The 15,432-nt window shown below is 45.4% G+C and overlaps 1 protein-coding gene across 2 annotated transcripts in view; it reads left to right on the forward strand.

Annotated features, from left to right (window-relative positions):
• The window catches only part of ERLEC1 (endoplasmic reticulum lectin 1), a 256,106-nt gene that overhangs the window by 31,541 nt on the left and 209,133 nt on the right, over positions 1 to 15,432 (forward strand). For both annotated transcript variants that reach the window (XM_085612592.1, XM_085612593.1), the window contains exon 3: positions 3,742 to 3,822. In XM_085612592.1, the coding sequence (XP_085468718.1) occupies positions 3,742 to 3,822 (81 nt within the window). The remainder of the gene's footprint in view (positions 1 to 3,741; positions 3,823 to 15,432) is intronic.

The raw sequence follows: 15,432 nt of genomic DNA on the forward strand, positions 1-15,432 counted from the left end.
AAATAGACACCAGAGCAACAGACTGAAGATTCAATACACTAGGGATAGACTATCAATTGCGCTAGTACTAGGAGCTAAATGAATTATATAACAACGGGAAGGTCATGGGTTCGAATCCCGACCTCACAACTTACAAAAATATCATTTAGTTTTATAATTTGTATTTTTTCAAGTTATAACACAGCTTGATAAAATAAGGGGCCGGAATTCTATGAAGTCTGTAATTTTACACTAATTTAAAACGCTTTCACAAGAAGTATCAACACATTGTTTTTCTCTAATTGATGCTTTACCGGTAAAAAACGAGCGCGAAAAGAAATGGTGGCGCCACCCCAGGTGTAGTGCATTTGATGAGCAGTGAGTATTTAAAGAGCAGGGGAATCTGGCACAGTCCACACCCGCTCAAGAGACGTGATTGGTCAGGGGCTGACAGGCGGTTTCAAGGTGAGGAACTGTATGGGATTTGAGGTCCAGGGTGAAAGATATGGCGGCAGGCTTAACCGTCAGGAGCAGCAGTGGGGTAACTCTGCTTTAAGTGTGTTTCCGAGTCATGCGCACACAGAACGCCGAGCAAGAGTAACACATTACAGGCGGGGGGCGAAATGTTTCCTTATTAGCCAGGCGATCAGGTGGTGTTGCTATGTTGTTACTCAAGACAACAGTAGTCAATGGCGGGGGGAGCGAGGGGGCCCTAGGCTAAGAGCTGCCGATTTTGGAACGGGAGAGTGAAGTTTGAAATGGTGAGAAAAACCACCCTTACCTTTTCTTTAGACTCCACTGTGGTGGTGGCTGGGCCCCTAGGGGTTCTGCAAATCGCCCAGCAGCACTCCCCTGCCGAGACTGTCTCCACTCAGTCTAAGCGCATGGTGGTGACGCGCGTCAGAAGAGCACAGCGCGGGGGCTGGCCCAGGGCCGTCATTGGTAGCACTGTAAGATTGACGGCCCTGGGACCCACAAACTGGGTACGCCGCCGCCGTGCATCGCACCATCATCACCACTATGGTAGTAGGTGGTGCGTGCGTGGCACGCACTGCAGTGCAGTATTTGTTGTAAGCAGGTGTGCTTGCAGAGCAGAGGCGAGGCTGCACAGCTGTGTTACACAGCGTAACCAGATTGGTGTCACCCCATGTTATGGTGTCACCCGGTGCGGTCCGCACCCCCCGCAACCCCCTAGTGACGCCGCTGAAGATAGGGCATTCAAGATCTCAGAATCCAGAGAGTGATTGAATTAGAACACTGGCCTGGCATAGTTTATCATTAGGCTTTCCTGTTTTCAGTTTCTATTTTTGGTAAATTCTGGTGGGTTTTTTCTCCTTTTTTTGAAAACCTTAAAAAAACAGTGGTTATCAGTGGGTACTCAATTTTGCGCTATTAAAAAACAGCAGAAACCGATTTTTCCGGTGTTTAAAGAATTTTAATTATTGCTTGCTTTCTGCACTGATAGTGCATGTGTATAGATAGCAGCGTGTGCACAGGCTATATGAGGTCCAAATACATTTTTACTGCACCAGATTGGACTACAAAGTCAATAGCATTCTTTATTAACTCTGAAGATTGTAAAGATGCTTTCAGCATACCATCTAGCAAGTGACAAGGCTCTCTTACTCTTCAGCTCAGGTATCAATTTTGACAGACCATCATATAACTTTTTCACATACGTAGCTGAGTTACTGCAAATACAAACAATAACACTCCAATCTTTATTGAACTTGGTAGGAACTTTTTTCAGCAGCCTTCCAAGTGACACTGCATTCCATGTTTACCAAACGTCTGGTGTCATGTTTTCACCACTATCTCAGATGCTTGGTGACAACATTCTTTTCACATATACGTGTCCCTACATCTTGCATTGAATGTTTAAAGCTTGGGTTGTTCGGCAGTTCACTTACAATCCATTCTGGCTCACTAGAAAAGGGAGCTGATGTATCAAAGGATTTCACCCATTCTCTGTCTGTGGGTAAATGTGATGGTCCATATTTGGAAAGATTCTTATGAAACTAGCCGTTTTTACCTATCTGTGAAATCAAATTAGCCAAAATATCAAATATGATTTTGATATTTCCCGATTTTCTACAGTTAAAAAAATAATGAAATAAGACCTAAAACGGGCTTCTAAACACTGCATCTTTAGACCAAAGATCACAAAACTGAAAAAAGTAGAAGGAAGAAGAGACAATGTTTTAGTGACATCGCTAAACAACAAAACTCGAGCAGCACAATGTTAGCCCAGTCTTTCTTGATGCTACTTTGTATAACCAAGTTACATTGTATTGGCCCTTTCAGGAAGAAATAAATGTCCCTTTTGCTCTTTTCCTTTCTTTGAATGGCACTTTCCTTTCTTTGAATGGTTTGTGGTTGTAAAGGTGTTTTTTCAGTGTTTATATATTTACACCGATGATGGCTATTTTCCTTTCGGTGGGGTTTAATCAGTTATTGTAGGTTTAAACCTAAAACCAGATAGCCTATTTATCATATACAAAGTGGGTCCGTTTGGAAGCTGTGGAGTACTCAGGATGGCTAAGTGGCTCTATGGCACCTCTAACTTCTCACTCAATTCTAATAGGATGTTAGGTGACCCAATTCTCTTTGGCTGTCCACGGCTTCCTTCCTGTCAGTTTTGTTGGATGCTGAGAATTCCGTCCTCTGGTTCGAAGCAGGACTGCTTCCTGGGTTCTTCGTCATTGATGTATCAGATGTCTGTTATCCCACTCTGTTTCACTTTATGGGAATCCCTGCTGTTTCTGGTCGGTACTTAGACTTTGCTGTGCTGTCTCAGATTGAGGGCATTACCTCCCTGTTGCAGTATCCGTTCAGTTTTTGAATACAGACTCTATGGTGGCTACTAAGACATCTCTGCTATATGTAATGTATGCCAGTTTTTCCAGCTTTGTCTGTCCATAAAGTAAGAGGGCAGCTATCTGCATAAAGAAGTGAAAGACTTGCCTTTTCAAGAACTGTCTTGAGTCAGTTGAAGCTCATTAGCCTGGCTTAGTCGCTGATCTGCCGTTTGTGGATTCAAAGCTTTCTAATCTAGGAACCATTTCCACGTTTTCATGCAAATAAATGTGTATAGCTAGCACCAGTAAATGAGCTACTGTTTCTTGAAATACAGATGGCTTCTTCTAATACTTCAAGAGCACAAGAAATCCTGCGGCACACGGGTTGTAAGCTATTTGGATACCAATTGACAGACAGCTGTATATGGACAGCAATAGGCTTGGATATGTGGGTATTTGGTGGGTGCATGTACTGTACGCTCCTCAATCATACTAACTGCTCTTGGTCTTTGGGCATTGCGGTATAGCCTGCAGTGCATAGGGGCCCAAACACTAAGTAATAGTGGTGATACTGTGCAAACTACACAATGCAGGTCTATTTGCCTTCTTGTTTCAAAATTGTTTACATGTAATCAACATACCTGCTTTGCTTTATGTGGGATAAAGTGTCAAAGTGTCACAAATTACAGATTAAAATTAAATACGTGCACACTAAAAAAAGATGAAAATGTCGCACATCAGCAAACTTGGCAGCTATGGAGGGAGGTAATTTGCTGTTCATAGAGAAGTGGAATTCCCAGAGTGTGTGCTGAGAGATATTATTTTAAACCGGGACTTGTTAATGCTCGATCCACTCAGGCAGTCCACTAGAGGTGTCAGAATACTAGGTTTTCTTTCCAGCTGTATTTCTGGTTGATGCGTAAACTCTAATTCATTGATGGCTCTCATGTTTATTCTGTCACAGGAAGAAGATAAGGACTACAAAGGGCCTTCTCCAGTAGAACTTTTGGAGCCTCTTTTTAAACAAAGCAGTTGTTCATACAGGGTATGTGCATTATGATTTGCAATTGCTTATTCATATTTGTGGACTTTCTCTCCCAGATAGTTTGCAGTCTTCTACTTTACAGTTGAAATTCTAATTCAGTTTCGCATGTTTACCCATCAATCCTGTAACATTGTTGTAAAATACCACAGACTAATGTATAACTGGCTGCAGGCGACACAACTCTTCGAACTACAACACAAGGAACTGTTTGTGGTTTTTCTGTTTAAATTGCAGCATCTCCAACGATCTCAGTCAGCTGGTTATGAAATCACATGTAAGCCTGCGATTGCTGAGGCGCTGTGTTGTTTCAGACATCTTGGAGTAGAAGATTCTATCTTTTAATAACATTTACCAGAAGACGTACACCGACGGTTTTAAGTCATGCCTACCTGTCTCTCATGTGTTCTGTTTCTCTTGTCCTTATCCGCTCTTCGCTCTCTGTTGTTTTCGCCCAGGTGTGCATCTCCCATGCTCCGTGTGTGGCAGTGACAAGTGTGCTTTTCTCGTGTGCGTCTCCCCTGCACTCTGTTCTTCTCTCCTCCGTCTGTGATCTGTGTTGATCTCTCCATGTGTTTCTCCCCCTATGTTGCTCTCTCCTAAATGTGACGCTTTTCCACTCCTGGGCTCCCTGCGTGCTCCCCACTTTTACACCTCTGCAATGCTTTTTTTTGGGCACTTCGTTCTATAAACATCTTATTTTTTTATTTTACTGATCCAAGTGCCATCCGCAATCTTCGATCCTTAATTAAATAATAACAAAAGGTGCTTGCGTCATTCTGCTGGTATGTGCATGCATTCTGACACATGAACTTGTCAACGGAAACAGTGGAACTTGATGGGGTATGTACTTTATTGACATTGGGGGGAAAAGTCCCCTTTTGAGGTTGTTTTAGTTTTGACTACTTAATATTAAGCACAGACATCTAAGTCTCATCAAGGGAGCATTTTGAAAGCAACTTTGCTGTATTCTAAAGTATGTCCCCGGTTGCAGGTATTGGGCGTCAATTTATTACTGCTTCTGTGTTTTTTTTTTTTTAAATGGTTGAGTCCAGCAACTAATGTCTTCCCTTGTAGTGTCTTCCTAGCCACTCGTGCGCGCACACAGGCACGCACTCACTCAACACTAGAGGCACATCATTCTTATGATTATTATTATCACACATACAGTAACAAACAAAACACGTACGCGGCATGCACGCACACACGCATGTACCCATATAGATGCATATAGAACAAATACAATCGGGCATCCACACAGGCGCTCAAATATGCAGAAAGAGAAATATGCATGAACAAGCAACAACCGTGATAATGCATATCACACTGTCACATATATCCTCCACGAATGTACGCACATCCATAGCTGTATTGCAAGCCATACACGAATATAGAAAAGCACACGCGTATAGAAATACACTTACATGCAAAAAACCTAGGCGAAAACGATTCTCCCCGAGTGTCCGTCCACTGCTCGTGTTGTAATTAAATTACTGTTTTCCAACCTTCACTTCCCCGTTATTTATGTCCCGCACCCCCATAACAAAAAAAGTATACATTTTTTTTATGTTAAAATCTTTTTTTAAACAGGTTTTTCAGTTGTATATAATGTCGTCTTTGTTTGTATAAAAATAACAAAAATGATTAACACTTTTTATTATAACTTTTCAACATAATGCACAGCAGCCACAATGCTCTACAACATAGCCAAAAGTTCTGGCTTAACACAAGGTCCCAAAGGCGAGACCTATTGGCTATGCCAATGCTTGTTTTCTTTTGCATGATCACTAGTATTGTTTCAATAGGATTGCACATGCTATGCTGAATCATCTCCTCTCTCTGTCTCTTCAAGTGTGCAAGGGTATTCGTAGTAAGGTCTGTATGTGTAACTTCACCAGAACTGTATTTTCGATTATGCCTGTGACTGTTATCGGCCAGTTGATAAACGTTTTAAGGCTGCAGTTATCTAAAATGCCTGAGTTAGCTGTGCATTAAAATAATGCAGCATAAAATTATGGCTTGAGCAAAACATATTCACATAGTCAAGAACCAGTTAAGACATTGGTATTGTCTTGCCACGGGGGAGAACAGTTCTATAAATACTCAATGTATAGTATCTGAAATTAAATCACTTATACTCTTATTCTGTAGCCAGGTGATGTAACACTTTTTCTTTTGCCTTTTGACACCCTGTTTTCTGAAGCTGTTCTTTGTCCAAGCTACAGATGGTTTGAATACTACTTTTACGAGGGAGATATTCTGGGGAGCATTGGCCACCTCCATAGCTCAGTGTATGAATGAGTCGTACACTGAGTCAGTCAGTGCAAGGGATTGGGGTCTTTAAGTGTGTAAATCCGTGTGTGAGCCGATTTGCTTTTGAAAAATGTAATTGAAACAAACCTCAGGCTTGTTCTTCATCATACTCTTCTTGTTGGCAGTTGCTGACACCAACAGACAGGCCCATGAAGACCTTCTTTAAAATAAGTCTGCCATGTTAACAGTTATGAGAAAGTGCCATCTTTCTTGCATGATATGCCTCCACTTTTTGCTGAATTGCTGAATGTACTTTGACTGAGTATGACCTGGACTCCTGCCAATCAGTTGCCCAGGGCCTATGTTCCTTACCTAAAACCCAAATTGGCAAACCCTGGCCACATGTCAGCCCCTGGTAAATGGTACCCTAGGTACCCAGGGCCTTGTGACCAGGGAAGGCCTCTAAGGGCTGCAGCACTTATTGTGCCACCCTTAGAGGCCCTGTACCCTAACACAAACACACTGCCCTTGCAGGCTGAGTGTCTGGGTACAAGACAAAACAAAGAGTCGACATGGCACACCTCCCTGTGTGCCATGCCCACCACCTACACTGCCCTGGCATACATCAGCCACCCCTCTAGCTGCGTGCCTTATGCCAGTGGTGTGGGCACAGGAGCATGAGCCCTGTGCCCCTACAGTACCCAGGTCCATTCCTGGGCACTGTAAGTGCAGTGCTGCCATTTAAGAGTATATGGTGCTGAGAGCTCGTCGAACACGAACTCCACAGCACCATAATGGCAACACTGAAGACTGAGAAGTTTGGTATCAAACTTCTCAGCGCATTAAACCGGCACTGATGCCAGTGTGGGATTTTATGTACTAAGCACTACAGAGGGCATCTTAGAGATGCCCCCTGAAACCTAACCTACAATCCACGTCTTGTCTGAGAGGCTGCCTAGGCTGCCACACAGCAGCCATGTTGCTGGACCCTTGGGTGGAGAGCCCCCGCTCTCCTGGGCCTGCAACAATGCACATCCTGGGCGAGGTGCTAGGTCTCCTCCCCCAAGATGGGCAGGGGGAGCTTCAAAGGCATGCCGCCTTTGTGAGCTTCTCCAGGCCACTTGCTGTACCCAGCAGCTGGCCCCCACTGGTTCTGACCCCCCACTCTGGCGGGAAGACTGGCCGAAAACCCCAAGTAAGGACAGGGGATGTGCCAGCCTCTGACAACCCCACCCCTCGGGTGGGGAGGCGAGGAGAAGTACATCTCCGGGCTCTCGCCATCTTGAAGATGGGAAGCCCTGCCCAATCGGGACTAGGCTAGTGCCCCCCTCCCACAGGAGGGAGGCAGGATAGAGGGTGTACCAATGGGTCCCTGCCCTTTACCTACCTGTAACGCGCCTAAATCTAGTATTTAGGGGCACCCAGAACCTTCCTTCCTTAGATTCCAGATTGCGAAAAAGCAATGAAGATCAAGAAGAAAGAAGACCTGCCGTGCAGCTGCTAAGGAGAGGAAGACACCAACTGCTTTGGCCCCAGCCCTACCGGCCTGTCGACCCTCGAACCTGCTCCTGCTAAATCCCGGCACCTCCTGTGGCCAGCAACCTCACAAACCCCGGAGGACCTGGCTACCTTGTGACTCTGAGCATCTGGGACTCCCATGAGCAGTGGCTCTGCTCGAAGCAAGTTTCTAACCCCTGGCATCAGCCCGGAACCGCGAATCCTGCACATTCTGCACCTGCCAAGCTGAGCCTATGCCGGAGTGGACAAAGACCCCGAGGATGTCCCCCCGGCGCATGTGACCCCGAATCCGGCACCCAAGGACCCACCACGATGCTCCTGGCGATGCCTGCAGCCACAGAACCAGGGACCCCCCCACCGCGATCAACAGAGGGTAAGATTTCCCGACAACAAAAGGCACCCCGGGACCCGGCGCCCTGCGGCCCCCTGTGCCCGACTCCTGGGTACCTACCTATCCTCCAACTACCCAACTTACCTCTCGAAGTGGTGGTGGCACCTGAAGAATCTTCGTCCCGTGCTTGCAGCCTTTGTTCGTCCTTGAGCTTTCCCATTGAAATCCATTGAGCGCCCGAAGGCTCAAAAGAACCCTGCACTCAGCCGCCCGAGTGGCCCTGGCAGTGCACCTTCTACTCCTACCTACTTCCCCATTTGCCCTGAGCAAGTGACCAGGAGCCTAGCTCCCACAGCCGCGTGGCCTGCTAGTCAGCAGCCACCAACCAAGGCCCCCCTGGGGCCTAACTCACTCTGCAACCAGCTGCCCCAGTGCTGCTGAGGGTGTAACAACTGTACCAACCTGACCCTGGGAGATCCCGGAGTCTGTGCCCAGAACCTTAACTCTGCCAGTCGAGTACTTACCCAAAAGCCGATAACTCACTTTTCTTCCATAGGGTAACATTGACTAGTTTCGTCTGAAATTTCTTCTAAGTGTGGAGTTTCTAAAACTTAAAATATTCATCTAAATTCAACCGAGTAATGAAAACGGAAATACCTGCTATTAGGAGAGATCCCAGTGCTGGATCTTGGTGCCCAGCACTGACCCTGAAAAGTACTCACAACCGTAGTTACCACTAACCCAATTTTCTTCCATAGGAAACCATTGACTGTTTTTCTGTGAAATTTCTTCTGTCGATTTTTGCAAACTACAAATATTCTTTAGAAATCGTACCAACTGTGAAAACGTAATTACTTACCTGTTTTAGATAGAGGTCCCAGTACTGAGCCCAGCCCTGGATTACAAAAGTAATGAGAACATACTTTACCCGTAACTTGAATTTTCTTCCATAGGAAACCATTGACTGTTTTTCTATGAAATTTCTTCTAAGTGTCGATTTTGCAAACTTATAAATATTCCTTAAAAATCACGTGTATAACTTAAACGCAGTTTCTCAACTGCTTACAGGTGGTACACTAGTGCTGGATCCAGGATCCAACACTGACCTAGAAAAAATAACCATAACCCCACTTACCTGCAAAGTGTATTTCTTTCCATAGAATAACATTGGTAATTTGATCAGAAAAAGTTTCTAAGTGTCAGCTTTTGAAATAGCTAAATATTGCTTAAAAATCACAACAGTAACTAAACCAAATTTAGGGCCAGATGTAGGTTGCTAAATACCGGTCGGTAACCCCGAAATTCATTACATTTCTGCGTTACCAACCGGTATTTAGCCATGTGCGATGTAGGTGACTTTAAACCTACATGCAAAATAAGGAATCGCAAAATAGCGATTCCTTATTTTGCTCTTGCATTTAAGGAATCGGAAATACCGATTCCTTAAATGCAATGTACTTGGCACTGAAAACAGTGCACCTCAGCCTTAAGGAATCGCTATTTACCACTGGTATGTAGTGATATTTGCTTTTTTTTAATGTGCCATGTAGCACACATCCATGCCCTTAGGGCATGTATGTGCGCCACATGTGCACACATGCACATTTCAGGGGTGCAACAGGGTGTCCTTTGGACACCCTGGCACCCTTGAAATAGCTCCCGCTATTAACGATTCGGTAATACCGAATCGCTAATAGTGAATCTCTTCTCATTCATTCCTATAGGCCTCCTAGCCCATAGGAATGAATGGCTAGGTATTCCTTAATAACGAATCAGAATTACTGATTCGTTATTAAGGAATGTTAAGGAATCGTTAATATTTTAGCAATTCCTACCTACATTCCATTTAGCGAGTCCTTAATAGCTATTCGATAATAATCGCTATTAAGGACTCGCTAAATGGAAGTTACCTACATCTGGCACTAACTCACTTGTTTCCAAGAACTGTCCCAGGACTGAACCTAGGATCCAGTCCTGGAGTTAGAAAAGTAATCCTGAAAGTAATTAATTGCATATAACTTATAGTTCCCATTGAGCTCAATGTATTATTGTGTTTGAAATTGTGTTGTCTATTGCAACAAACTGTAACTATAACCTACAAAAGTCAATTGCATATTGCAAAAGTATTTAACTAAAGCATTTTATTCTGAGAAAGTATATTTTGATACCTATTGTTGGTTCTAAAATAAAACGACCATATATTTTTTATATAAACCATTGGCCTAGAGTTCAGTTCTTGAGTGTGTGAGACCATTTGCTGACTGAATGTGTACAACAAATGCTTTACACTGTCCTCTGATACTGCCTTACAGCTCGACCAAGCTACCACTTTAGAGAGTAAGGTTATATCTAACTTTAACCTCTGCCAAACCTCTGGGGACTGTGGACTCTGTACACACTGTGCCTATTTGGGAACGGTATGTACAGAGCCACTTTCTCACAACAGTTTTGAAGTCTTCAGCATCTGAGCTTCCTTCCATGCGCATGAGCTCCATTCTTAACCTTTGTGTTGGCAAACTGCCGTTTGAACTTGGGATTTGTTTTTCTGGCTCTTCCCCTTTTTATGCAGTGCTTTAATTACTTTGCTGCCTTTTCATAAAAGGGTATTTCTTCAAATGAATTTTCATTTTAAACTTTGTGTTCCCCTGCCAAATGTGTCATTTACAGTGGACTTTATCAAATGTATAGAATGCAACAAGCTGTTCTGGAAGTTTGACCCCCTGCAAGAATGTTTTTATCTGGGCAACCTGTGCCTGGTGAGTCCATACTAATAAGAAGGGTGTATGCTTCATTCCTGGACACAATACCTTCTGCTATAGGGAGAGTGATCCTCCAGGTAGACACACTTGTTATTACCTTTTGGACGGAAAACCCTGAATCAATCAACTTTGTTCTGTGCAACGATACGACATTCATAGTTTGAAAGGTATGGCTGATGAATGCTCCTTCATCAGAGGCCTATCCAAAAGGACTGGCGTTTTCTGTGGTGAAACAGACTAAGGGACACAAATTCCCCAAAGAAGTTGACAGGCATTTGTTCAAATACGTCTCTCCAGAAATGAACCAGTTTCCTTTCTGTGTCCTCGCATCAGGTCATCGGGCTTCTGTACCAGCACCTCTGAAAGAATCCCATCCTGCTTCTAGTTGACTTATGGTGTATGTCTGTCAAAGGTGTGGAGAGCAAACTTCCTAATCAAAATTAATATCTCATTCTATACCAGACCATGCTTTGGGAGCTTCTTTGTCAAAAACCTGTTCAGGGGATCCACAGGGCAAGCAGGGATTACTGGGCCCAACTATGTGGATTTGGGCCTTTTACACCTGATGTCCCAGGGCCTGACCTACTATAGATCCTGAGCATTTGAGCCAAGTAATCCTTCAGTACCTAACTCTCAGTGGTAGCATAGGTCGATCAGTCCAAGGGTTCTCGGGGTGAAAGGGGGGGGGGGGATGGTAGACCCAGGAGTGAACACAGACATAACCCAAAATACGCACAGCAGTGGCAATAAATGATTGTCCAGTGTAATATTTGCTTTCATTAAAAAAAGGAGTATTATATGACTAAAATGTAAAATATGGTGTTGACTAACAATACACACGGGCTCTCGTGTTTAATACGTGGATCCCTGAGTCCCATTCCCCTCAAGCTAGCAGTAGTGGTTATTCCCATTCACAAGGTGACATTTAGGTTAAACCTCACTATTAGACTGAGTCTCAGGAGTCCCACTCCTATTCTTTAGTAAAGTCAAAAGTGTTCCAGAGCAGTGCTATTTGGCGAGCAAGTTTCCCTGTGGCCATCTGGCCCGAAATCGGTCTCGCCTGCACTAGCAGGATCTGAGTAACTCTAGTCTTTGAGGGCATGCCTTAGGTGCTGAAGCTGCAGTGGCGGTCTCCATTAACCCTCTGACACATGACCCAGGCGGGCTGCAGTCTGCTGTCCTCAAGTTCCTCACATGCAGTTCCGCAGAGGCAGGGAGTTCTCTACGCTCTTCAATGCTGGGTAAGTTCCTCGGTTCCTGTAATGGGTGGCATCGGAGATTAGCAGTGGCTTCGCCGAGAAGTATTGAAGACTGGAGCGAGCTCTGAAAAGAAATTATGACTCGAAGGAATAGGAACCAGAGAAATTGCTTTGAAATTTGACGCCACTACACCGGAAACCCACTGTGGTTTGGAACTATCACCACATAGAAAAAAAAGCTCTTGAACAAGAAATAGCCTTGAGGAAGTCGCGGGATGACCTCCCGATTGCGACGAAACACGTGTTGGCTGTAAGAGAACTTTCTAGGAAGATTTGCACATATTAAAGTGACCAACGAAGAAAAAAAGAAGATTAAGCTCTTCCGTATTATTCATGTCTAAAATAGTGGAAACACGCCACATACCTATGTTACCTTGAGAAATTGATATACGTGTGCTAAGGAGTGTTATATGTTATAAGAAGGCAGAGGCCTGTCCTGGGGAGTAGGGTGGTTCTCCTCACCTTTTAGCACCGTCAAATATTGGGTTTTTTCCATAATATTATGTGAAACTATTCCATGTGGCGCCGCATAACCTAAATTTAATACCACTGTCCAGATTATTACACCTGCCCTTTTGTTAAACAAGAATCCACAGTTTTGCACAAAATATCTACTCAACTGGAGTTCTTTCTACTGGTTAATTACTAAGTGCTACCTCTTTGGGTATATGTCTAATATGTATTCTACACCACAGCTGCGAAATGGAGCACAAGGAAATGACACCAGTGAGCTTGTGTGCTTTTTGGTAATGTGATTGTTCCTGGTGCGTCTCTATCCAGAAATATGCGATGACATAAATCCTCCTACAGAGACGACAATGAGACTACAAAGACGTAAATCTACACCAAACAAGGGTCCTTCCTGTTAACTATATGAAGTAAGTGCTACTTTGGTTGGTGGGGATGTCCTCATATTTCTAGACATCAAGAACTCCTCACCAAAATCGGCGTGTAAAGCGCTGGGGAGGCCGCTTGTTAAGCTGTCCATCATCCTGGCAAAAAGCAGAAAGTCCTTTGGCTACTACTAAGGTGGGCGGGGCCAAACAGGAAAGCATCCTAGTGATTTCCACATTATATTCTCCTAGCAATAAAGGGAGAACCATGGACTTTGCTCTCACCAGAACAGGACAACCAAGAACCCACTTGTCACAGTCACTCCAGATTGCGCTGCAATAGATCAACGATGCAGTCACCTCCATGAAGGATTTCAGATCGTTTTTCAATATGGAATTGCCAAGAAAACACACTTGCTTTGTTTGTGCCAAGCCCAGGAGTTAGGATCATATGTCCTTTACGTAAGTGGAGCTTCAACAGGAGTACCTGCTATGTTTATATTTGTAAGTCCTTCCTGTCAAGGTTTGATGTCTGTGAAATGAGCATTGGGGCCAGAACCACCCCGGGAACCCCATCCCTCGGGGCCTGGCCACAACTTCATGGGGAGGTGGCCTCACGGCCTCCATTCCGGGCCAATTTTTGGCGCTGGGGACCCTATCCACTGGGGACCGGCCCTAATTGAATGGGAGGAGGAGGGTCAGGGGGCTCTCTGGGCTGATTTCGGCCCCAGCTTTAACTGAATGGGGGAGGTGGGCGCTGTGGCCCCCCTCCACGGGCAGATTTTGGCCCAGGGATCTGGCCATATGTGCCTGGGTGCCCTGGTCCCAGCCAGGGCACCCAGTGTGCTGGATGGGAACTGCATGACCGTCTCGAGGCCCTCCGTGGTCCTGCGGTTGCCGGCATTGCTGTTGCACACAGAGAGATGCTTGAAATGCAGCTCCCTGTGTGCAAGAGCAATAGTTTAATCACTTTTCCTGCCCGTATGTCTGTGGACAGGGAAAGAGATGAAACCTCAGCTTCCAGCAAGCAGGAGCACATTGACAGCTCCCGCCCGCTGGAACCGGAGTGTTTGGTTTTGCTTGGCGCGAGCTGTTGGCTCCCACCAACAAAAGCAAACCGATATGTCCTGGGGGGCGCACCCCAGGACATAGCAGGCGCCAGCCCTGTGGGGGTGGAGGTCCCCAGGGCCATTAAAGGCTTCTGTGGGTCGGGAAAGGGCACACAGCCCCCCTCCTTCTGTTTTCATGGGCCAGCCCTGGTGAGGTGGTTGTCACCAGGGCCATGTATGGCCCGGGAAGAGGGGCCACACTGTCCCCCTCCCAAGTGCACTACAGTAGCAGGCCCCGGGGAGGGGGTGGTCCCCAGGGCAGGAGGTTTGCGCAGCCCCGCTTATTATTGCCCCCCAGGACCTGGCCCACACAGGGGTTCTTTTTAAAACAAGCTTGAGAACCTGCGTTGCTTTTTAATTAAAAAGAAAAAAAAAAAGGAAACATTTTTGTCGGAGTCACTGATCTCCCACAATTTTCAATGGAAAAAATAAAATACTTTTTTCCCCAGAAGGTTCCCTCTGGGATGGCAGCACTAGAGCTAAGGGGCTCAGGGTATTCCTACTGTGAGAAGCTGGCTTGGTATATGGTGTACACTTACGTAAGTGGGCACCTTTCACCAAATCCAGACGACCCTTATGGTGATTTTAGTGGTCTTAGACAACCTTAGAAAGCTCTCTAAGTCTTATAGGTATAGATTAAGAGAAAATGAACCACACGGTGTATTTATAAAAATATGTATTTATTATAAGACACTAACACATACAGATATCTCCTAGCTGGAGATATATACAGTGCACACAATACTTTTCAATAGAAATTGATACGTAGCACGGAATACGCAAGGGTCACCAGGGGAAGACCAAACCATATACTAAAATTGTGGTATGTGAACCACGACTCAAGTGAAGACTATACCCAAAAGACGTAGAAGTGCCAGGGACCCAAGGAACCACCCGAGGTGAGTAACTTAAGAGCCCCACGGAGGCCCTGTGCAGAGTGGGAACACGACCGCGGGATCAATGCAAGTCAATGGGTAAGTCGCGGTTGCAATTTTAAAGGAGAAGGGCCCTTCCCAGTTGGCCCTAAAGAAACCACGTGGAAGACAGAACTAGGAATTAGGATACCTGCGCCAGGGAAGCTGGGTGCATAGGTGTGAAGTGGTGTCGGAAACCGCTGTTGAACTCAATTGAGAATTTCAGGAAGATGCCGCTGCTGAAGAAGTTGAAAATGTCCGGTGAAACCCAAAGGTGAATTCAGGATGAGAAGTAACTGCAAGTAGAGGGGACAGAGTCTAAGCCACTCAGGAGTGACCTGGAGGCATGGAAGACGAATGCCCACTAATGTCAAGTGTTGCAGGGGAGCTGACGGTGATCTTGAAACTGCAGCTGTGTGGACCAGGTGATGCTGTGGAAGACCAGGAGCCGTACACAAGCTGTCCCATGTCGGATATCAAGAGTTGAGGGGTCGGTGTCCGGCGGGAGCACCAATAAGCCTTGGCAACTGCAACCAACGTGGAAGTTGAAGAAGGTGCAGTGTTGGGACCAGCAAGGTCCATGAGACTGTGGTGTCAGGGCAGGCTTGAGCGATCAGGGCAGCCTGCGGAATTCAAA

The sequence above is a fragment of the Triturus cristatus genome, chromosome 6 (assembly GCF_964204655.1).
Source record: "Triturus cristatus chromosome 6, aTriCri1.1, whole genome shotgun sequence".
Classification (NCBI taxonomy): Eukaryota; Metazoa; Chordata; class Amphibia; order Caudata; family Salamandridae; genus Triturus; species Triturus cristatus.